This window comes from Nothoprocta perdicaria, unplaced genomic scaffold, assembly GCF_003342845.1.
Source record: "Nothoprocta perdicaria isolate Ctin4 unplaced genomic scaffold, notPer1 scaffold_265, whole genome shotgun sequence".
NCBI classification, from domain to species: Eukaryota; Metazoa; Chordata; class Aves; order Tinamiformes; family Tinamidae; genus Nothoprocta; species Nothoprocta perdicaria.
In genome coordinates this window covers 11,405-36,857 of record NW_020455494.1, presented here as the reverse complement: position 1 = coordinate 36,857, position 25,453 = coordinate 11,405, and the positions used below count along the sequence as shown (strand labels likewise).

The window sequence follows — 25,453 nt, the reverse complement described above, 5'->3', positions numbered from 1 at the left end:
ATGATGGTGGCAGCTGCCAGGATGGGCAAGATTCTTGTGTCACTCCATCTGGCACGGGGAAAAGCTGCATTTTCAGATTAGGAAGGAAAAAAAAATGAAATAAATGGCCACACCCGGCCAGCAGCCACATGAATCAGCAACAACGGGCGGCCGGGGCTTATCTCTGCCCGCCCGCCAGAGGACTTCGGCCTCCCCGGCTGCAGGGGGAAGGGGAGGGAAGGTCCCTGCAGGCACGAGGGCCCCGTCCCGGTCACCACCGGGCTCCAGGAGCAGAGCGGGGACAAGCAGCGAGCCCGCAGCCCCACGGGCGCCACTACCAGCCCCTCTCCCCCGCCAGGCGGCGGCCACGGCGGGAGGAGGGGCGGCTCAACGGTTTTAACGGCCGCCGCGCGGGGCGGTGACGTCACGGCGCCCCGCCCCCCGGCGGCGGGCGGGAGCGCGGCCGGGCCGGGCCGCGACGCGGCGGCGGGGGCGAGGGCGGCGCTTGCGGTGACAGAAAGGCGGCGGGCCGGGGCCGCGCCGCCCGCTCCCTCAGTGCGGCAGCGGCGCGGAGGCCTCGGCGCGCGCGGAGCAGCAGCGCGAGCAGCCGCCGCCCCGATCCCCGCGTCGCCGGAGCGGGCCGCGCCGCGCCCCGGGCATGGCGGTGCTGGCGCTGGCCCTCGAGGGACTCGCCATCTTCGGCCTCGTCCTCTTCGTCGTGCTCTGGCTCATGCACTTCATGTCCATCATCTACACGTAAGCGCGGGCGCGCGGAGCGGGGGCAGGGCGGGGGTCGCTGCGGCCCGCGCGCTGCTGCGGCCTGGGCCCCTTGGGGGGCTTCGGCGCAGGGGGTCGTGAAATCGCGGGCATAAAATACTGGGTTGGTGCTGTGCACCAGGGGGAAGTAACAGTAGGGGTGAGGAGGACAAGAGTGTATATACGTGTGCATCTTAATGTGTGCGAATATATATATGTATATATTATATATATTTGTGTGTGTATCACAAAGGTTGTGTTTGGACCCTTATTGGGTACGTSTGAGGGGAAGGAATACCTCAGGAGTTTGAGGAGAGCGTTTCTGTGCTCGGCAGAAGGCAGATTTGTGCTCAGGCTCGCCGCGGGAGCTGCCTGTGGGAGTGCTGGAGAGGTTTAGGAACACACCTTTTGTCTGGTAGATCCCTTCTGCTGTTGTTGTTGGGGTTGACTTTCTTTTAAATAAAAGTCCAACCTTGCATCACCACAGCTTTTAGAAAATACGTGATTTTCTGTTCTGTCTGTGAGTGTCTTTTTTCCTTCCTTTCTGCTGCCCATGCATGTGACCAGCATCTGTGATAGACCCCTGTTGAAGTCAAGGGTAAAGCCCTCACGAGTGGACGGGAACGGGAGTTCAGTGTCTCCTGCCGTTGGTTATGGTAGCCCTCTTTTTTTCATGGAAAAGTCCCTCGCAGGAGCTCTGATCACCGTTGTGTTGTAGTTACTTTTAGGTGTTTATATTCACTTGGGCCTCAGCACCTTCTTTTTCGAGTGTGGGCCCCACGGGCCGGGCTTGCTGGTGACGGGCGGCACCAGGGCCCCGTGTGGAGCAGACCACGAGCAGCCCTCTGCTGGTCACGGCTGCCTCTGGATAGCTCCCAAACCAATGGAAACAGCCAACACTTCCACCTCTCCAAGGGCCGCATGTGGTGCTGCCGCTCACTCAAGCGGCAACCTCCGGGGGCTGGAGACAGAGAAGGAGGAGACACTCCGGAGGGCACACGGAGGATGATAAGCAGCTGGGGGACGCTCTAGGGCAGGGAGCTGTTGGGAGGAGCTCATCCGTGGTAGGTGCGAGGCAAGATATGCACACGGGGCAGTCGCCTGTGCCTGAGCTGCACTGGAACACTCCAAGTGGCAGTCCATGAAGGATCCACACTGGAACAGGGACACCCCCACAAGAGATTGCAGCCTGTGGAGGGATCCTCCAAAGAGACTCCTGAGGATCTGTGCTGGAGCAGAGGCAGTACACGAAAGGCACAACAGTGGAAGTGAGGGAGTGAGAAGGCAGACTGCTATGTGACAGACAGTTACGTGCCGACTCCAAGCCCCTGTGCTGCCTGTCTGCTTGCRGAAGGGATTAGGAGGACCTGAGTGCAACTTGCACAAAAACAAGGGAAACAGAGGAGGAAGTAGGGAGGAGGGGGGTCGGACTGAGRCCGGACCTGGGGAAGGGAGAAGAAGCCTTTGCTGTCCCGAAGCAAAGAGGTCTGAAGCTCTCCCGGTGTCCCAAAACCTTTACTGCCTTCTGTTTATCAACATCCAAATCAGTAATTARCCTTTTCTGCTTAATCTACTGCCAATTAACAGCGTTCCCCAAATAGAGGTCACGACAGCAGCAGCAGTAGGACCAGGCATGGCCGGTGGTGAGCAAGACACCTTGGAGGGGCCTCAGCTCTAGGCTGTGCTGTGGTCCCTGTGCTGTGCATAGGGAGAGGGGGAGCAGTGTCTGAGGGGGTGTTCTTGCCTGGCAGCATTTGCAAAAATACAGATCTGGCCTTGGTGAGCCACCTGGTTTTCCCTTCTGCCGTCCCCCTCTTGGAATGGTTTTGGTATAAGTACACGAGGTTCAGTTGGTCTCATATGCCTTTAAAAGAAACAGGCTGAAACAATGAAATCTAAATAGCTGTGCTGTTAAGTCAAGTGGCAATTTTTATAAATTGTCTAGTGCGTGTGACTGGGGAATGGGTTTTGGTTTGGCAGTATTGCACTTTCAGCATAATCCTGAGTCAGTGAAGTAAATAGAGGTAACGTGGGTCTAATATCAGCCTATTGCTAATAATTAGACAACATGCAGTTTGCCGATATTTACGCTGTGTAGTTTAGGTTGTGTTGTTTGAGCTGTATCTACTGAATCACTGTCCTCTTTGCCTGACTCAGGGTTTTGGGTAAGACCCTTCTCTTCGTATGGTTCCTCTAAAGTGAAACAAAACCACCTACTGATCCTATAGAAGGGAGTTTAGTGTTGGAAATTACCTAATATACTACTTCTGAAACCAGCTAAAGTAGACATTCAGAACTCAAAATGAGCATATAGCTCTGTCTGAAATGGAAGTCAGCGTGAATGAGGGACTAATAAGGAAAAAGACTTGCAATAGTGGCCAGAGTATTAGGGGAAAAAGAGGAGTAAACATTGATATTTTGGTGATCTATAAAGTAGTTATTTCAATAAAGTAATGGTTTCTACTCACTTAAAATGACATACAAAGAACAAAACAGAAGGCTTCTTAAATTAGGGAAAAAAAATAAAAAGACAGCTGTTTTTTTCAGGTTTTTGCAGTCTGAGACATAAAATATTTCTGAATCAATAGCAGGCACCGTCCATGACAGTGGATTTGCTGTTTTAATAATGTTTCAAAATTGAATACTTCGTGTTTAATAATAGGATTTTTTTTTGAATGATACATGTCTTCTTTTAATAAAGCTGGCAAACAAGGCATGTAGAAACTAGAAAGTGCTTTATTTAAGCTTAATCTCTATGATCTCAGTTTTCCTACTGCATTGTCAGGCTTCAGACTGAAAATAAATGAAAGTCTGTATTTTATCACTTTTTTTTTTCCTGAGTCTTGCTACTTGTTGATGACTCTTTCAACTTTTGACCTCATACCTAAGATGCATATTAGATGTTTATTCTTGTATCAAAGAGAAGGAAGGAATGGCTTTTAAGCCAGGGAAGTTGAGTTTCAACTTTGGTAACTTGCCTTCAACTTCAGTAGTGTTTGATAAATCACTGAAGCTATTCATAGCCTGCTCTGTTATTTTCTGGGTTTACAAAAGCAGACAACTGGAATCCTATTCTGGTATTGAGTGTTTGTCATTCTTGTATGTCAGCAGGAATTTTACTTATAGTACTTCAATAAGGTAAATTAATTTCTTTTTTAAAGGTACTTCTAGTAAGTTGGTATTGAAATTGTTCATTGCTTTGGTTTCCCAGTTGGGAAGGATCAACCCATGTCATTTAATTGATAAGAAAAATCCATGCTTTAATCTTTTGTTTAAAGAAACAAAAGTTTCTGATTTAACAGCAATCAGTGAAGAGATTATGAATGCTCCCATGAATTTCTTGTTTCTGGTGTTCCAACTGAATTTCGATGCATCTGGTCAGACTGCTTCTTGCTTATTGAGTGTAGCACAGGACTCTGTCAAGAGCAAAAATGTAACAAAATAACTAAATGTAATTAAAAGCATAATTAACTAATGGCTTTATCATGAGTCTGCATACAGGAAGCAACGTCAGATTGCAGACACAGACTGCACTAATAAAGGAACTCCCAAGTTTCTTCTAGTGCCTGGCTAACTTTTTAAAAGCATTCTGAGGCATATCGTCCAAATCTAACCAAAATATRTGATGGGGTCAAATATGATATATGAAGACTCTTTAATCTCTTGGTTAATATATGTTACTGTACTGTGAGCTTTGATTCTTAAGAAAGTGTCMGTTTTGGTTGATAGCTGTCAACATCTGTCAACAGTTTTGGTAAGGTGCAGATTAAGACAAGTAAAGTCTGTGCATCTATGCTTATTTCCATCACTGAATTGCACTTTTTAGTTTATGGAAGTGATTCAGCGGTAGCTTTGTCACAGGTAGAAACCATAAGGGGATTGAGTAGAGTTGTAATCTAACAGATACTCTTGAGAGAATTCACCTGTTACTGTCAGGATTTTTGCAAGTATTGTGAGGTATAAGTGAACTAAAACTTGAATAGATTTTCATGCTAATAGCCATTTGTGAAATTAAAGATATCCTGCCCTCTTGCTGACAGTTATGTTCCAACTCAGAACTCAGAAGTGTGATTATACTGGAACTTCTCAAAAAAAAAAAGGTTAGAAGACTTGGTGCATGCAGAATTCTGGGTCTGATTTTGGTTTTATTCATTGTCTTAGTTGAACCTTCATTGAATTTCAATCATTTCAGCTGATATTTTGCATGTTGGTTGTCTGCCTTGGGGTGAATAGTTTTTCCTGTTACATAGCTGATGACAAACTTGATGTATAGATAGTATTGGTAACCTTCACAATGGGTTGCCAAGTGTAATCTTGTATGGGTGAAAACAGGGAAAAAAGTCAAGCTCATAATGAGTGTTAGGAATCTTTTTTTTGCAGGACTTTTAGGCAAATGAAGCCAAAAAAAGAACTTGGRTCTTTGAGCGCAGGCTAGAGCATTAGAGAAGCTTAAAAAGCTGGAAAGTTACGAGGCTTTTTTGTTCTAGGCTGGCATTGTTAATCCCCAGCTTTTTCTCCTTGAATCCCTCTCTCCCTTTATCTGAGCGTGGAGGGTGGGCCCTAATTTCTGTGGCAACCTTGTAAGATGTTAGTTGCAAATACTGCATCTGTATGAGGTGCTGGATTGCTTTAACACAAGAGCTGCATGACAGCACTATAGTAGAGGGGATTCCGAAGGATAGCATAGGAAAGTTATGAGTTTTGTTCCCCGTCCTATTGCTTTTCATGTGTTCTTCCTCACAGTTAAAATTAATAGTAGTTGAAACTTCAGTAAGTCAGAGGCAGGGTGAGAGTCAATTTTCCAGGACTGAGTGGGAAGTCATAGAATATTTTAGGTGGAAATGTCATCTTTTTGCTCCTGAAGATGGTCAGTTTTTACCATATTCTCAARGCATGTTTGAACTTGAAACATTTTGCTCTATGGTCAGGGTATGGATAAGGAAATGATAGTTTGTGGCAGAACAAAGAAGCCACTGAAGGGATTCAAAGAGTTTGAGTAGTGAACAGAAATCACAAGGCAAAAAAAAATCTTTTGAACAGCATTATGAAGGATTGGCAGTATGACAGAACATTGTTTCTTCATGCTTGCACACACAGCCCTCCCCACCCCCAAATCCCTAGTCTCCCTTTCTATTGTAATCAGATATGAAACAGACTAAAGAAGAGTAAGTTGTAAGCTTTACAAGTGAAAGTAAAGGCTCTGTTTTTAAAGAGAATTTGCAAAATTTGCATCAGGCATTTAAGGAGGTAGGTGACCATCCTAAAGGTGATGGTCAGTATGCCTCTGTGAAGGGGCAACGTATCTTTGACAAAGCTGGTGGTCTTCTGTGGTGAGGTGACTGGCTGAATGGATGAAGTCTGTTGATAATCTCAAGTTTTTAAGGCTTCCACACTGGTTTCCATTGTATCATGGTTTAGAAACTGATGTTCTCTAAAGGTAAGTAGAATGTGAGGGGGACTGAAAAGTGGCTGAATGTCCAGTCTCAAAGGGTTGTTATCAGTGTCACGAAGACCAGCTGAAGGCCGATCACTAGTGGTGCCCCCCTGATGTTGACAGGAGGGCAGATACTCTTTATAGTAATTAGCGGTCTGGTTATAGAACAGTGTGTGCTCTCAACAAATTTGTGGATGATACAGAACAGAGAGGAGTGGTCGATACCTTAGATGAGTCTTCTGCCCATGAGAGACACTGTGACAGGCTGGAGAGCCTCCATCTTTGGAGACCCTTGGGGACTGGGTGGATACAGTCATGAGCAGTAGTTGAGTAGTTGATCCTACTCAGGTGTCTTGGCCTAAATGGCCTACTGATCCCTTCCAGCTTCATCTGTTCTGTGGGTGTAGATATGCTGGTTACTTCTGGTGTTATTAGTTAGTGATTGCATAGGCGCAGTGAGAAGGAAGTAGTGTGGAAAATGTAAGCTGTGTATGTTTAACCTTGTTGAAATTAACTGAGTCTGCAGTCAGAGTTTATTTTGGGCAGTATTTGGGAGAAGACAGGTCTGGGAAAAACAGGAGTACTTCTGAGTACTTATTCCATGTTTGTGGTTGAGTGAGTTTGTGAGTCATTCAGAATTGTGATTTAGAGTTAAGAAGGGCTGTGTAGAGCCAGAAACAAGAGAGAGATAACAGGGCAGGAGAGCAACTGTGATGTTTAAAGCGATTAGGGAAAGACAATATTCTTAACAGCATAATGTCTCTAAAAAAATCTAGAGGATGAAGAAGATGGAATACTAATTAAATTTTGAGGGAGAAATGTGGTATTATAGGCCCTTAGCAGGAATGATTTTATAGAATGCAAGGAACTGAAGTCTCAAACTGTCTGAGCAGCCTTAAAGGAGAGGAATTACAACTAACAGGATAGTATGCTCATTTATTGAGGGAGAATGGGGAAGTGGCACAGTAGATGTTGTTGAAAAGTGGGTTTTTTAAAGCAAGCCGTGTCTGCTTAGTGAATGGCTTGTGTGAACAAAGAAGATAGAAGATGGCAAGATGTAGAGAATACCAAATGAAAGGATGGTGGGAAGCTGATTTGGAAGTACAATAGACTGGGTTGCTAGAGCAAGTAAATGCCTTGGAGGGGAGAAAGCATCCAGGCTTGCATGTCAGGTGAAACTAAAGAGTGACTTGAGGAGGACGTGTTTATCAGCTTTCATCAGGATATGAATAAGTTAAAAGAAGCTGAGGTTTTACAGTTGTCGTAAAGGCATAATTTTGATTAAGCCAGGTGGGTAGAGTTGTTAAAAGATGAAGCCAGACTGTGTGAGAATGAACCTGTGAAATTTTTAAGAAGAATTGTGTGGCATATCAATATGCAGCTAGTTTTACTGGTTTACTGGAGACCCTGAAGACTTTTGTTACTTATTTTTAACAAAATTGCTCRGGGCCAGTTACTAACCTTAAAGTAATCATAGGACTCTTTTTTACCTTTTATTTTATTTGAAATGATGTTCATGATTTTATGCACTTAATATTGATGTTGCATTTAGACTGAAGTCTGTTTGTGATTTAAAAGAAGTCATAAAGATGCTTTATTGTGAGAAATATTTTGCTATAGCTTAAAAAAGCCTTTCGTCTTGCTTATTGCAAGGTGAATAGTTTTGATTTTTCTTAAATGCCTTTCTTATCATCAGTGATGATCTAGAAATTTAGAAATATACCTTTATATTTTTTTTGGGGGTCCGGACTGAAAAAATCCAGACTCAGAGATTGAGTTAAACTCTGGAAGCTAGCATTTACAAAAAAGTCTTATTTCCTTTGGGGCATGTAARGTTAAAACATGCTTACAAATGCAAAGACAAATTAAACCATTATACTAAATAAAAGATTAAGAAGAGTTTCTGAGCAGTGCTCCTGCAGCTCACTGCTTTGGTATTGCTTTTTCCCTTGAATCAATTTTTGATAAATACTTGTTAGATGTCTTTGTCACACCAGACTTGGATCTGCCTGCTTATCTATATTACTAATATAAACAGTCAGCCCCAAATTTCTTTGTTAGTTAACTAGATGGTTGGACTAGATGATCTCTAGAGGTCCCTTCCAACCCTAACCATTGTCTGTACCTTCCCACTACCCCCAACACGCTAGGACATAAGTGTTCTGTGTTAGTAGTACTCTAAATGGAGAGGAAAACAATGTAAGCAAAGATAAGCATTCACTTTGTATTATTTATAAGTGTCCTGTTTTTAAAGAGTTTTTGAAGAATTGGTGCAATATGTCTGTATAGTAGTGAATTCCCAGCTTTGCTTTATTAATGCTGCAATTAATTTTAAAACTGGAAAAAAACCCACAATTTTCTACCAATGTCTACACCTTTTTTAGACAGCAAGTGATCAAGCTACAGAAAATGGGCTTCTAGTAAATTCCCTGAGCTGTCCTTGGAGGACATGCTGTACAACACTTTATACTAGGGAAAATAAGATATTTTTACATCTTTTTAGCCTCAAAACAACATGACTTTTTCCTGTAAGCTTTGATAAATGGCGAGATTCTGGTTTAAAAAGAGATAGATGAGCTTCCGGGCCCATCTCCTCTGTAAGAGATTTTGGTAACTGTTAAGTGTTCCTAAGAACAACAGCAGCAATTAGAGTGGCAATTCTTCCATTTCCTCTCACCCATCTCTGTGATTGGGGAGGGAGAGTAAAGAAGATAGTTTTCAGACCGGAGGAGATTTCTTTCCCCTGCTTCCATTTTCGTTTCATTTCATTTCATAGAAGGGGGTGGTACTGTGAAAGGTTGCCATACTCCCCTTAACTTTCTGAAAGACTTACAAAGTGTGTCAAACAAAGATACTCTACACTTTTTAATACATTTTAAAATTAGATATCATACATATAGAAGTGAAAGCTCTGAGTTTTTTAGGAAAATGTTGCAGATGAAGCTTACATTTTTTTTTCTGTATTTTATCTGTTGGAGACATAAAGTATCAGAAATGTTTTTTTTGTTTTTTTTTTCATTCCATATGATGCCAATGACCAAATAACTATACTTTGTCTTGTCTTTCTGTTTCAAAGATTTTTATAATAATTTTCTTCCATTTGTAATGTCCTTTATAGAAAATATATGCAGTTTTTCCTTAAGACATCTGTAGAGTGAGAGCAAATGCACTGACAATTCTATACTAAAGGCAAGGTTTGTAGCTTTTCCTTTCTATTACCCTAGCTGATGCTAAAACAAAAAATAACTTGTGTAAATTCCTGCTTGAGTAAGACTTCTACTTCATTGAAATACTGTTTTCAATCTGTTAACATTTGCATGTTAGCTGAATGGGCTGTGGCCCACTGGAACATAAGGGAAAAAATTGGTATGATTTTTTTTTCTCTTTTCCTCCAGATCAGTTGATCTATTCTCCAGATCTGACTCTTAATTCTAAAACAATGCTTTATTAATGACAGCTAATTGGGAAGTTTTTAGGGAGGAGGAGCTGGGAAGTATTTTTGGGTGAGAGAGGTTCTGGCACAAAGGGGGCAGGATGGAGTAACTTGGAACTGTGGGTAGAGCAGTAGGTAGCATTTGTTTACATAAACATTGCATTATGTTGTGAAGTAAAGTTGTGCCTAATTAAATACAGATCTGAAAAAATAATAAAATTAAAAATATTGAACTGGCTTACACTCTAGGTTTTCTAAATCTTTATGTTTAAAAGATTGGGAGGTTGTGGGAGGTTGATTCCATGCCAAAAGCTCGTGAGTTACTCCTGTCCCCTGGAAATGCTTTCATAAATAGACCAAACTGTGTTGATGTGGTTCTCTGAAGTTATCTAACTGAATTGCTGAAAGGAGGAAAACTATACCAAAAAAAGTRTATCTATTTATATGCTTCATTTGCTGTTAACTTGCTCTTCAAATAGATCATCTAATTCCCCCACTGCCACTCCTACACCTTGCTGAACGTTTCTGCCTTTGGTGAGCATGGTGATTCATACCAGCAAGAGCTTTTTGTGGGGTAGTTTTCCTCTGGATCAGCAGGCTGATTGAATTCATCTTGTGTCCTTAACTTTTAAAACAGCTACTAGGTTGAGCATGTGTGAAAGCAGAAATCGGGGTGGGGAAAAATGAATGCTTTCATGGGAGCATGCAGATCAATTATAAGGAAAAATTGTGCCTTGATTTTATTTTTTAATCTGATGTAGTGATGGCTGTGATGTAGACACCTTCCATGTTTGTGTTAAGCTCATTTCAGCCCACTCAAATATAAAGGAATCTAACCTTTGGTGAGTACAAAGGGACCCATTAATGTAGCTTTAAACAGGGCCCCGTACAATAGGCAGTGTTAGATGTGGAGATAGAGGAGGAAGAAAGGGGTTTCTAGATTAAGAAAGAGAGTGTTTGAACCAAGTTGAAGTCAGTCATGACCTTTTCTGCATTCCCCCAAAAAATCTTTTTTGTACTTATATTTATTTCAATGGTGAAATGTAGTTAAAAATCCTTTGATATAATCTTATGTCAACTTATGGATTGCATATGTTGAACTTGATATTATTGCAGTAATGTCATCAGGTGTTTGGATGATAGAAACTCTGGAGAGTGTGTCCAGTTCTGGGCTCCYAAGTACAAGAGGGATGTGGAGCTGCTGGAGAGAGTCCAGCGCAGGGCTACGAGGATGATCAGRGGCCTGGAACATCTGCCCTGTGAGCAAAGGCTGAGGGAGCTGGGYCTGTTCAGCCTGGAGARGAGGAGGCTGAGGGGGGACCTGATCAGTGYCTATAAACACCTCAAGGGAGGCAGTGAGGAGGAGGGGGCGGCCTCTWTTCAGTGGTGACCAGCAATAGGACTAGAGGAAAYGGCCACAAGCTGAGGCACCAAAAGTTCCACAGGAACTTAAGGAAACATTTCTTGACAGTGAGGGTGACAGAGCCCTGCAACAGACTGCCCAGAGAGGTTGTGGAGTCTCCTTCTGTGGAGATCTTCAAAACCTACCTGGATGCAGCCCTGTGTCCYGTGCTGTAGGTGACCCTGCGTGTGCAGGGAGGGGTTGGAAGAGATGACCTCTAGAGGTCCCTTCCAACCTTAAGCATTCTATGATTCTGTAATTCTRTGATAACCCTTAAAGAATTTCAACTATATGTGAAGACTTCTAAAATCAGCAATGTTGAATCATGCTAGATTGTAAGACAATTCTCTTTATGTTTTTATTACCAGCCATGGAATAAGCTAGATATATATTTTTTGAGAATATTTATATGCTGAAATTTGTTGCTTACTTTTGTAGTTACCTGTTTAAATTCTTTGTTATTCCAGTCCTTCCTAAATATGTAATTCTGCATTTTTCTTAGTATGGGAAAATCTTGACTACTGACATTTATATCCTTTTCTTTCTTCTTCCTCTATTACTTACTTTCACTGTTTCAGTGCATTGAATTCTATTGTTCCTTTTCAGTGCATTGAATTCTGTTGTTCCTTTCCCTTTCTATATGTCTGTAGGGCACACTTAATACAGGAGAGCATTTGCCTTGAAAGTGAATTAAATGTATGTGATTTGTCTTTTTTTAATAAGTACATGATGAAACGTGCACTAATTTTAGCATATATTTCAGGACAAACTTCTAATCTGAGATAATTTAAAATAAGGCAGGCCAACGTGTTGTAGGGCTATCAAGWGTTGGTTTTTGCTGCTGCTGTTTGTTTTTTTTCCTCTGTTGGATTTTTTTTTTTAATTTTTTTTGYTGTCACACTGAAACAAAACTTATGATCATTTCACTTATGGCAGACAGCCATGGCAACATTGTACTATGAAGTGGACCCCCAAGCTCTTATCCAGTGCTTCTTGCTTTCTTACTTGTCTACTTACCCCTGCCTCTGAGCTTTGCATCAAGGCCAAATGACACTTTCTGTTTTCATTTATAATTACTGTCCTACTAAAAGTGACATCAGTGTTGCCCCACAAAGTCCTCCTCCCCTTGTAGTTCCCAGTAGTGCATTCCTGCTCTTCCTTAGTGTCAGACCTCACGATTTTGTGACTGTYAGATCAGTGGTTGGACTGACTTACTGCCTTAATGTGTTTATGGTCACTGAATCTGGACAGGCAAGAGACTACCATTAGTCAAGCTGCCAAGTCATCCCCACTCAGCCTTCCAGCCTCTGTAGCTACCAAGACAAACTGACAGGACGCTGGCATTGCCAGAAGAGCAATAATTTTATGTCCATTCATGTCTCATCTAGGTAGCTGTGCAGTCAAACAGGTGTCTGTAAGATAAGAACAGCAGTATCCCAGAAGATGARTGAGAAGAGGGATAGCTTCTCTGCAGTGACCTATGGTTAAATTGGTTCAGCAGTATTATAAGACTGCTCAATGGGGAGGGAAAAAGAGTAGGGGAACAAGAATTAAAAGCCTTGATCTTGCTTTGCAAAGAATTCTGGCTAATTGCTGAGAGAAATGTTGCCACAGGTGGCTTCAGTTTTTGTTTGGTAACTTGTTCTGTAGTTTTCAAACTCATTTGAAGTCTAGGAGGTCTTTGAAAAGAAAAAAAAAAAAAGTGTCCTAGACCTCTTAATCCACTCCTAGAATTTTTATTTGCAAGATGATTTGAGCAGTGTGAGAAATAATGAAACCTGAACAGCACACTGGTAAGTAATTCTTACATGCTTGCAGAGTCTGTTTCTTCCTCCATGCTGATGTTATGCCCAAGTATATTTTACTTCATTTTGGTTCAGAATAGTGCTGTGCATTATTCATGCAGGCCCCTTCCCTTCCCTCTTTGTATCTGGCAAGCTGAATACTGTCTTGAATCACTACTGACAGTGAAATTAAATTTGGTAAGAATTCATCAGGTAGTACACTGGATGGTGATTATTCAGTAGCCTGAATTTTGCCTTTTAAACTTTTTTTTTTTTTTTTAATCTGCCAAAAGAAGAAATGTGTGCAACAGTTGCTTCCATGAGTTGATTATTACTTTGTGGAGTTAAGTCTGAGCAACCTTTGCAGGTGCTTCTTACATAATGTAGGATATTTGAACTGTCACGATGTTTTCATGATGTTCTGGAGCTTCTCTCTTTTCCCACCTGCTTATACTAGCAGCTACCTCTCTTGAAGGAATTTTGCATCTTCACTACTGTAATTTCATGCTTGRCCATTTAATGTATATGTAAGTGTGAAAGCACACATAGATACCCTAACTGCTTAACTTGCATTTTGCCTGATTTTGTTCAATTTCTGAATGAAAGAAACGTAGCAAACTAGTGGGTATTTGTGGAAGGAAAGCAAATTGCATCTTAGTTTTTAATAATATTTCAAAATCAATAGATCAAGTAAATTCAAGTATTCTGTAGCATGTAGAATGAGATTTAGACTATGCCTAGAGTAACAATGCTAATGTCGTCTGAATKCAGCTTGATATTTTAAGGCCCATTTAAATTATTACTGTTATTTGACTATTGTAACTTGTTCCTCATAATGATTAATCTGTTTTTTCTTAGTGTTGTTCGATTGTCACGTGTAACCCTTCTATTCTTACTTGTATTATGTCACTTTAGAAGAGGCGTCCTAAGGCTAAAATGATTAATTAGTGTTAGTTTTTTTCTCTTTTGGTCTATTGAGTCTAATAGGGTGTTGCAACAACTGACATGGTAGAGTTCTAACTCTTAACAATGGTGGTGCCTTTGGGATGGCAGGTTGCCATTTTTGTGTAGTGTGGTGAATAAATGTGACTTGATCTTGTTTTTAGGACAGCTTGTTAGAATTGGTCCTATGTATACTGAATTATATTCTGTCAAAATTCTATCCATAGTGCATAATAGCTGAATAGGCCTTAATAATGCCTGATATGATGCCTCTTTTGAAGGATTTTTAAGGTTTCTCTAACTTTATGATATGTGTAGGCTTTTCCTTACATAATTCAATTGGTTGCATAATTCTATATGTGTGCATAGTTTGCAATGTGATGTTCTGCAGCTCCACAATTGGCTGCTTACACTTTTATCACAGTTTCCTCTCAAATCTTTCTGTATCCTTTTTTCTGTCCTTGTTTTTCTCCATAAAAATGTTTATTCTGCCATTTATTTTTCTTATTTCCTGTTTTTAATGTCTTTCACCCCAGTGCATCAAACTGTGCTGCAGGCTCTGGCTTATTCCATTATAATTTGAAAGCCCTTTTTTTTTCTAAAGTCTCTTTGACTCCTCCTGTTTTCCTGAAGTTTTGTTGTGAAGAGCCTGACTTTTGTGGTCCTAAAGATCATGCTTGCAGTTATATTTCTGTGAAAATTGTTAAAATAAATCTTCATGGTGGCTCTCTGAACTGTTACTTTTCTTATTTTGGTAYGACGCTGGCTGTTTTTTTGCTCAGCAGGGCTATTTTAGATTGCCTCTGCAGTGCCCACAGTTGGGATCAATGACAATATGAGGAAATGATCCTATAACTTCACCCTTTTATCTTTAATCTGTTTTCTGCAAAAACATTTTGCCCCTGGTGTCCAGCTGCAAACTTACTTTGAAGGAGATGCGGGAGAAAAAAGAGATGAGGGTGATGTCAGTGTCCTTTTCCAGGCAAACAATTCTGTCCTGGGAGGTCCTGGGCTTGTGCATCTCTTACTACATTTCTTTAGTAGCTATACTTGATCTGATACTTTATTCAGGAGATGTGACCTTAGGAGTCTAGCCTTTTTTATTTTTATTTATTTATTTTTTGTTAATATMATCTAATTAGGATGAAGCACATGACAGCTGCTCTTGCCTTTTATTTTTAGGTGTCTTGTGAGTTTTTTAAGTACAAAACTTCTTATTTAAGAATTGATACTCTAAAGGTACATCCTGCTATAAAAATATTATTTTGATGTGAATATAGTGCTTGCATTTAGTGAAGTACAGTATCCAGCAAAATTATAGCAGAACTCTCAATTATTTACAGTTGTTAAACTTCAGGAAATTTTTTTCTCGAGTTACCTATGTTTAATTTACTAAAATTTCATTATATATGGCAAACAGATTTTAAGATTTTAATTTTGTCTTTACGTCCACCRAAAAGGATATGGACTGGTTATTCAGTTGTGACAAATCTTTTATTTACTGTAGTATTTCACCACTGGATAGAGAGTGGCAGTTTGGAATTGTGCTCTCTGCTCATCCATGCTGCTGATCCAGCATGCTGTTTAAATTAGCTTGTTGRTCTTCATCCTCAGTGTTGTTAACTGTTGATCTTTTTGTTCTTCCCCCTCTGATACTGTTTAATGCAGACATTGCAACTGACCTTTCTCCATCCTGTTCCCAATCATTTGCTCTTTCTGATTATCCTGTTATAATATTAGTTACGATTTTCAGCACTCTGTGGAGAAAGGTAAAAACTTTGTTTAGTGCTGTTTAGTGTTGGAGAACAAAAGTTTCTCTTTTTGTTTGAAAAAATGAAAACTTTATTCTTTAAAATATTAAGCATCCTACTTAAAACACGAATTTGTAAATTACTCTAAGACCCAGGAATTTAGACTAATATCACTATGTAATTTAATTTTTCCACAAGAGATGTCTTACCAATGATGATTCTCTTGTAGAAATCTTCCAACTGTTTAGTGCAATTACTGTTTCTTGTAACCCTTGCCACTTCTGTATGACAAAATCATGGAAGCAATGAAAGTAGGAGAAATGAAATAATGAATAGCCTGCAAATACAGGCTAATGTCATGCAGTTATGAGCTTTGAAGTGACTTGTCCTCTTTTTATTAACCAATTATTTGATCTTGAATGAAGGAAGTGAACTGACATAGCTATACCCAGTGCTAGGATTTTAAGCATACAACTGATATAAAAAAAAGAACAGTTATTTTTCTACAAAACTAACTTCTGCAGTGGCTTTTAAACTTCCGAGTTTTGTTACTTTTGACTGTCTTTTTCAATAGCATATTCAAAACTAGCATGCATTCTTTTTYGTATTGCCTGATGTATGCTCTTTTTAATTACAGACGACTTCATCTCAACAAGAAAGCAACAGATAAACAGCCATACAGCAAACTTCCTGGTGTTTCACTTCTAAAGCCATTGAAAGGAGTGGATCCTAATCTGATAAACAATTTAGAAACTTTCTTTGAACTGGATTATCCCAAAGTAAGTATCTACAACTTCCTACCTGCCTTGTGTGTACCTCCCCCTCCCAAGTCAAGTTGATGACCTGGGCTAGAACTACTGAACTACTAAATTCAATCAAATACAGAAGTTTTCTTGTTTTGTTTTGTTCTCCTTTTGTAATCAATACATAGTTACATTTTCCAAATGTTCATTTTTTTCCAGAAGCTGAGTGTAAAGGGATATGACAAACACTTGTGGTCAGAACATACTTTATGCTTAACCAGGATTTTATTACTCCAGTATTGTCCCTAATTAATAGTATTATGAAATACTTCTATTTTGGAGGCTCATTTTATGATGAGGCCAAGCACCCTTTTTCAGTTTAATACTTCTTTGTGACAGATTGCCTAAAAAGAACTTTTACTGATGGCCTAATAGTCATGGTTCTTGCTGATTGCTTTTCCAGTAAAGAACTTTCTGCGGATTTGCTGTCGTTCACTAGTCATTGGTGAAAGCCTTGTCAGTGTTGAAAATAAATAGTTAATAAAAACTTTTACTTGTTCTTGAACAATATTTGACTTGGTACTCTAAGTAATGAGTGTGTCGGATCCAGTCCAAATTTCATGCAGCCTGTAACTTACGGGAAAAATATGAAAATGCTTGCTGTATCACTCACCACTCAGTCCTGCTTTAAATTCACAGTACTACTCTCAAACTTTTCCTTCAGCAGTCCTTGGTTTTAAAACCAGACACAGAAATTCCTCCTCCACATTCATCTCAAAACTGCTTTTGGCACTGTACTTCTGTCGTGAAAGGTCAGAGGCATGTGGAAGCTGTATGGTCAAGTTTGCTGTGTATTGTGGCTGAGTGATTTAAATTCATTTCTCAGTAGGTAGATGCAAAAAAAGAAGAAAAAGAAAAAAAAAGAGAAAAGGAAAATCCTTAAAACTGGTTAGCATTTTTATTATGATTTATTGGGGGCATTTTTAGAAGCTAATGGCACTCTTTTCCTTCTCTTACTAGTATGAAGTACTACTCTGTGTGCAAGATCACGATGATCCAGCTATTGATGTATGCAAAAAGCTTCTTGGCAAATACCCAAATGTGGATGCTAGACTGTTCATTGGTAAGTTGTTTAACTCTATGGTGGAATTTTTACAAGATATTCTTGGAGAATCCTTCAGTTATATGTGCAATATTTTAAAGTAAACAGCTATCTTGTTCTTTGGATGCACAGCTGTAGTTTAATTATTTATTAATAARCAAGAGTTGCATAAAGAAAATGAGATTGCATTTGGAATCTGTGAGATCAGTTTAAAAAAATAGGAAGAACAATAATACACAAGAAAGTGTATTTTTTTTCCTTCTAAATCTGGTACATGGCAAGTTGAATTCTGTCTTTGCAGTGAACTAAGTGTGCAGGAAGTGACTTGAATTTATTTGAGCTTTATCTRCTACAACAATTCTTTTTTCTTCCATTTACAGCCTATAGGGCTGTTTCTTCACATTCCATTTTCCTTAGGGAGGTGATGGGAACACTCCCCCTGCCCTGAAATAAACTGAATGAACGTCTGGACCAGCCGACTGTGTCATCTTTATTATCTTGCTCCTTTTCTTTCTATTTGATTCTAAAATCACTCTRATGTACAATAGTCAAATGCATTATCAGTAGTCTTAACATAAAGATGTAGAGAATTTTGCTGTGCAGAGTGTGGTAGCTTCATAGCTCCACTCTTCTTTTAGTTATGTTAACCTTGATACTCCACTGTTTTGAGGAAACACTTTTTTTAAAAAAATCTTTTTATCATCGTAATGAGACATGAAATGTAAAAGTGAATGAATACTTCGTATTTAAATCCTATTCTTAATAGTAGATGGACTTTTAGAATTGAAAAGTAAACTCTTGTTCAGTTAATAAAACTAAGTAGGTGGAATAAGGAGTCTGCATTCTAAAAAAGACATTAACTGCATGTGTGATACTTCTAATTTTTAGGAGGTAAGAAGGTTGGCATCAATCCCAAGATTAACAACCTGATGCCTGGATATGAAGTTGCAAAATACGATCTCATATGGATTTGTGATAGTGGAATCAGAGGTGAGTGTATGCAGTAATATGCTGTTTGTTACATTTCCTTCTAAAGTAAGAATTCACTACCTTCTTACTGCCTGTGGACAATTAATTTTGTTGATTGTTTTGGCTAAGAGCTGAAATAAAAATGAGAGCCAAAATCTTGCAAAATATTCTCATCAAGTTAAATTTTTTAACCTTTAATTAAAGGTATTAAGCTCAATTAAAAAGAAATGTTTCCAATTGTTAAATTGTACATATTATTCCGTGAATTGCCTGTTAATCATCATTATTATTTTAGTTAACTTTGCCTGAACATATTGTACAATAAAATGTCACCCTGATAGTAGGAATAGAACATGAATCTTGGTACTTTTGTACAGAAGGCACAACAACACGATTTGACATTAATGAATTCTCTCTCTCTCTTTTAATTTTTTTAATTTTTCAAATAGTAACACCAGACACACTGACAGATATGGCCAACCAGATGACTGAAAAAGTAGGCTTGGTCCATGGGCTACCATATGTTGCAGATAGGCAAGGTTTTGCTGCTACTCTTGAACAGGTAAGTGTAATGTTGTCTGGACTTCCTTTGCAATATGTTTCTGACTAAAAATCGTCTGATGCTTTTTCCATCTTTTTTGTGAAGAAACGTTTCAGTTTCAAGGATGTTGCCTGAAAGTAAATGCCTAGGATAATTTTAAATACTCTAAAGTACTCTGGTTTCTAAATTGTACCAAAGCATTCTAAGTGTGGATTCAGTATGTATGATTATAATAGAAACAATAACAAATATGGCATAAATGATTGATTTGTCTTAACATTTATTAAAAGCTAAAGAAAAATAGCTAAAAGCTATTACTTGAAGTCAAAACAGACTTTTGTGTAGAAACATAAAAACATTCCAAAGCCTAGCTTGCGGTTTTTCATGTGTTATAATATTGCRTACATGCTGCTCTTCTCAGAGGCACTGCTTGTGTGCTATTTTCCTCATAACACCCTCTGAGCTTTGTGCCATTTTCATCTGAGAGGTAGATGTGTATGTTTACTAATCTAGAGTGGATTTCTTGCATCAACTTTTCCATTTTGTATTTTTATTTGAGCCTTTATAACCCTTTATGGCAAAAAAAGTTCCATAGACATACTGCTCGTTGTGAGATGAACCACCTCCTTTTTTTAATGAAATTACCTTTTCCTGTAGAGCTGTTTCATATTTCTTAACACTTGAACAAGAACAAGATGATTTGTATAGCACATCTTGCCACTCTTCATCTTTTCTGTCCTCCTTTTCCTCCCTCTTCTCTGTCATTCAATTCTGTGTTTTGTAGTAGGGAGGAGCAGAGTTTTTGTGTTTGTTTTTCATGTYTCAAGGAGTGTAATTTCATTGCAGTATCTTTTATTCTAAACCACTATGAGTAAGGCATTTTTGCCCTAAGGCTGGCTAATGTGAGTCAAAAGCAGAAATACAAGAGGTAGAAATGCAGTGAAATTCAGTATTCTTTCATTACATAGAGAGAGGGCTTCTTGTGTGATCTTTGTGAAGCAGAAAGTCTGAATTAATTTATGAAGAAAAAAAAAAAGAAGGCAAGGAGCTATGCAACAAAGTAATTGATACTGTTACTTGTTAAAAAGAATTACTGCTTCTGTATTTCTGTGACAGCTTTTACTTCAAAATCCAGTTCAAGATTCAAGATTAGCATGCCTTTTCTTCAGTGAATAAGTAGTTTAGTAAAAGCAGTGCAAAGACCACATGTAAGAATAATGGTAGTGAAACGCCCTAGCCCTCAAGCCCAACTGTCACTTTATAGGATAAATATTGCTCTATCCTATATCCTATAATAGGATATCCTATATCTATAATATCCTGTAATATCCTATAAATAAAACTTTATAGGATAAATATAATGCCTTATATTAACTTGCTAAATATTGTAAAAGGGACTTCAGCGTTGTTCAAAGTTTATCTTTGGCTGCACGAAACAGTCTTAACTGAACTACTGTATGTAAAAGGAAAGAGACAGCATTTCTATTTTAGTTATCATCCAAGAACATTAAATCCTAGTGACTGACTGACTTAATATTTTTAGTATTAATAGATAGCAATTTAACTGTGGTAATTTCATTTGCATATTCAACATGCAGTCAGTTTATGAATTTGTTAAATAAAATCTCAGTCGGACTTCTTAACACATGTTTAACAAATGTAAAAAATTTTAGATGATACTTCATAGGATTACAAAATATATTTTTATAGGAGAAGAACTGAGGATAACAAAAAATATTGTCTCCTGACTGTTTGTTTCTCTTAACTGACAAAAGTACAGTCATTGGAACGTTTAGACTGACCGAATAACTGTTCAGAAACTTGTAAATTCTCGTATACGAGCACTTGCTGCAAAATTCTGAGTGTGTATGTTTTTCTTATGAGTATGGGTAGCAATAGCTGTGAGACATGCCCTACAGAACTGGCCATTTTGAGTAAGATGATGTATTTGTAATAAATTGACTCTTTTATCTTTTTTTTTTGTTAAACAGTACATTGTTCTCAAAGAGAACAAAACTTGCAATTGTGAGTGCTTCTTGTTCTTCATTGTGTTCTGTGATCATTTAATTGTTTCATGAAAAATGTCTGAATGGAGGAACCCTTCTAAAAATAATTTATTGGGTCTTTTGAATGTTAGGAAGCCATATTATCGTTAGTGGTAAAATGAATTGAATTCAGTGCAATAGCTAAATTGCTCACTTTCTCCCACGTTGGCATAGGGGAAACCTTTAAAAAGCTGCCTTCCAGAATGAATATGTGCTTATAAGAGTTGCTGAACTGTGGGGGAAAGATTCAAGATTAGCAGGACAGCCAGTACAAAGCAGTTTGATTTTGAAAATTTTCCAAGTATGCCATCAAATTTGGCCAGATCTAGGGTATTTTTTCTTTTACCCAATCTTTTTGATGAAATATTTATAAAAAGCTGCACGTGGAATAGTTAGTACTTGCATAAATATCTGTAGATTTTCAAAAGACCAATTTATTGTCTTTACTTACAGGTTTATTTTGGAACTTCACATCCAAGGTCATATATTTCAGCCAACTTAACTGGCTTCAAATGTGTAACAGGAATGTCTTGTTTAATGAGGAAAGATGTCTTGGACCAAGCTGGAGGACTGATAGCATTTGCACAGTATATTGCTGAAGATTATTTCATGGCCAAAGCTATAGCTGATCGGTAAGATGCCTCTGCAGTGAGCTTATTTCTTTAAGTATGCTTTTAATTAATGTATTTGTTTGCAATATATTGCATTCTATACATAAACATTCAGTTATATTTTCGGTGTTCAGCGAAGTACTTCTGTCACGTTCTGTCTACTAATATGCTTTAATTAATTCTCAAGGATTGTATCATTTTCAATATCCTTAGAAATTTCTGAGAACTGAGCAAATATAATGGTATTTGAGTGTTTGCTATTTTCCAACTAAGACTTGATAAAATATTTCAAATCTCTTTTTTAAATCCATTGTAATAGCATGGCGTATAGGATTTAAAAATTTTCTTAGTATAATAATATCATGAGATAATTTACAGTACAGACATCTAAGCACCTCTTATGTGGAGGATACTTACTTTGCACATTCATTTTTCAGGGGCTGGAAATTTGCAATGGCCACACAGGTTGCAATGCAGAACTCTGGTTCATATTCCATTTCTCAGTTTCAGTCTAGAATGATCAGGTAATTTTTAATCTTTACTTTCTCCCCTGTCCTCCCATCACCTACATCCAACGTGGATAAGCCAATAGTTATAAGAAAAAAACTTGTCCAACGCTAACTTTTATCTAATGTCTGAAAGGCTAAAGTTGCAATAAAYGTTTGAATGTACCTTTCTTATTATTTGGTAGATAAAGCAGTGGATTTTAAGACTGATGTATGCACAGTTGGTATACTATTAGCGTTAATAAGTATTAGTTTTTAATTTTCTTTTATGTGCATCATGTTTAAAAGCATTTTTTACAACAATTTACTTGAACATATAATTAAATGAGAAACTATATTAACATATTCTCAAGGAAAGTTTAGTGGCTCATCACTTGATGAAGTCTTGGAACAGGATATAGAGTAGAATATGGTCAAAACTGATGATTTTTCTTTCTTTTTTTCTCCTTAGGTGGGCCAAGCTGCGAATTAATATGTTGCCTGCCACAATAATTTGTGAGCCAATCTCGGAGTGCTTTGTTGCCAGTCTAGTTATTGGATGGGCAGCTCATCATGTATTCAGATGGGATATAATGGTATTTTTCATGTGTCACTGTTTGGCATGGTTTATATTTGACTACATTCAACTAAGAGGTGTTCAGGTATGTTGCACCACTTTCTTCTGAAGTTCCATATGCTTTATTAATGTTTCAGCACTAGCTACTTCAGCAAAAAGTAATGATACTTACAGTAATGAAATGCTACTTTAGGCAATATTAAAAATACAAGAGGTCAAACTGTGTCACTTCGGTCCTTGTGTCACTTCATTCCTTCTGACTTCAGTTGAAGAGAGTAACACAAAAGGGAGATAGAAGTGCTCAGTTATAGTTTTGCTCTGTATATGCACATGTTTCTACGTAAAGTTTGGATACATGCTTTTCTCTCCTCTTTCTAGGAGAGGAAAAAAAACTTTTTAAAATACAAGAATAGCAGTTCTAGGGGGATTTAGTCTTTAGATATTATTTTTCTTGTTCCCCCCCTTTTTTTTTCTTTTTGAGTGGGTCAGGAGGAAAGCTTATTCATTTTTATCATATGATCTTTTGTGTCTTATGAGGCCTGAGGTTTGTATAAAAGTACATATTTTTTCCCTCTTTTGGCTATTTTGGTGTTAAAAAATGAAATTGCTGAAGAGTTTTAGTTTACTCTTAAAACTAGAGTTTTCCTATAACTAGAAGTGAGGCCTTAACACTGAGTATGGAAAAATACCACATAAATCAATTTGTTCTTCTGAAGTTGTAGGAGTTCTTCGGATTTTCAGACTTCAGACTGAAAAATAATCTTTGATACTCATTGGAGGAAAAAAAAAAAAAAAAGAACAATGAGTTCTTGACCTAAATCTATAAGGCCATTGAAGAGCAGTCTACACAGCTGTGTTTCACCACATGCAATATGTACACAGAAGAGTAGTCTGATACTAGAATAAGCTGTGTGCTTGCTTTTGTGAAACCTCCTCAGTTCCATCTCTGCATGTGACATAAACTTCTCGATCAAGCAGAAAATACAGAGAGGCTATAAGCTTGGGTTTTTTCTTATTTATTTATTTTTTGTTTCCTATATGACAGGCCAAAGTCTTGTTTACTTAGATTTTTACTGCTCTAGAAATGTGCAATAGTCCAGTCTCCTGTCTAGATGCTGATACTTCAAGGTCTGTGACAAAAGTCTGGTCTCTTTGAAGGCAGAGTTTTGGTGGGTTTGTTTGTTTTCCAAGCTTTCAAAAACAACCAAAGGGGAAATTATATCATTACCTTTCTTCTCGCTAGACTCAATTTACTGATGAGGTTTCAAACCTTCCAGGTTATTCTGCTGCACTGCTTTTCTTCTACTCTGTGAGATTTTAGCTTAAACGGAAAAAAAAAATGCCCTATAAAACGCTGTATGATATACTTCAGGAAACACKTATGCGTAATATAAATGTTTTAAATTTAAGTGAATAAGCAGTGTTTAAATGCTCATTTTTTATATTCCCAGGGCGGTGCTTTATGTTTTTCAAAACTTGATTATGCAGTAGCTTGGTTCATCAGAGAATCCATGACGATTTATATCTTCTTATCTGCTTTGTGGGACCCCACTATTAGCTGGAGGACCGGCCGCTACAGATTACGTTGTGGAGGCACTGCAGAAGAAATCCTTGATGTATAGCCACAGCTTTGTAACTGTGAATGTCAAAAGGAGATGGGGATGGGAAGGAAAAGTATTATAAATTGTTTATATAAATGCTTTTAAGAAAAATCTACCTTCAGTAGTTTTATTACTTGTATGTTTTGGTATCTGTTCTTTAATTTATTTTTGCATGGCACTTGCATCTGTGAAAAATACATCTGTAGTCTTGGCCAAATGGTACCTTACTCCTATGTACAAAAGGAAACAGAGAGAACTGGTCCTAGCATCCATTTTCTCTATGGATGCTCTGCAGCAAACCAAAAACAATATCCTTCTGGATTTGAACAGCTTCTTACTCTATGATGTGCTAGTCTAGGAGATCCAGGGGTCAAATAGCTGCCTGTCTGGATTGTACAAGGCAGCACGTTGTAAAACCACAGATTCAAACAAATAAAAAAAAAAAAAAGATTTTTTTTAATGTCCCACAAGATAGAGCTCATGACAGGACTTTGGGAAAGAAGCTTTTGAATGCTTTATGCCTACCTCTTACAGGTTCTGTTGCTGCAGAACAAAATGAATAGAAAGGTAAATAGACTTTGCAAAAATAAAAGCTAAACTAAAGCTGGAGTTGTGTTTATATGTATATATGAAATATTTTTGTGTCATTGCAATGAACCAAAAGTGGACTGAGTTTGATAGGAAGAATTGGAAGGAATTATTGGTTAGACATATGTTGTTGAAGGCAACTTTTGGCCAACTCCAATCTGGTTCTGTCTGAACCTTGTTAAGCACTGTGCTGTAATTAGTCTAGCTGGTCTCCTTCACTATTCCCATCCTTGTTTTTAAGGGGTGTTTTTGTTTTTCCTGTGAGCGAGTGCTTTGATAGGGGGTGTGTGTGAGAGTGTTTGTGTGGGGCACAGTAGGGGGTGGGAGGGGAGCAGAAATACATTTCAGAAACATTTCACACATGAGCTATTTTCTTACACAATGTCTTAAGAATGTAATTTCATGATGCAGGTATTTAATAACTTTTTTAAGTGAACATATATACCTATACTAGTCACTAACAAGTATTCAATTGTGATAGATATTGTGAATATATTAAAGGGCCAGATGAGTTTGCTGTTACTGATTAAAATTGCAATCTTAATTTAAATATCAAACTAAGTCTACTCTTGGCTTTTTGCCTTCTACTGTTTAGTCTAGCCTTTAAATTGGATCTTTGTATTCCAGTGGTATGACTAAAAGGTCTAGATTATAATGCATGCCGTGTTTTCCTTCCTCTCTCTGCTCCTTGTAGTTTGCTTTCCAACCTG

At 38.4% G+C, this 25,453-nt stretch overlaps 1 protein-coding gene across 1 annotated transcript; it reads left to right on the top strand.

Annotated features, from left to right (window-relative positions):
• Positions 1-598: 598 nt before the first annotated feature.
• UGCG (UDP-glucose ceramide glucosyltransferase) lies at positions 599-24,719 on the top strand. The gene is made up of 9 exons (XM_026040753.1): positions 599-735; positions 16,119-16,260; positions 17,245-17,347; positions 18,215-18,316; positions 18,745-18,857; positions 21,335-21,513; positions 21,930-22,016; positions 22,450-22,639; positions 24,006-24,719. Exons 1-9 carry the CDS (start codon positions 638-640, stop codon positions 24,174-24,176), a joined length of 1,185 nt encoding a protein of 394 aa, XP_025896538.1. The 5' UTR covers positions 599-637; the 3' UTR covers positions 24,177-24,719.
• The last annotated feature ends 734 nt before the right edge of the window (positions 24,720-25,453 follow it).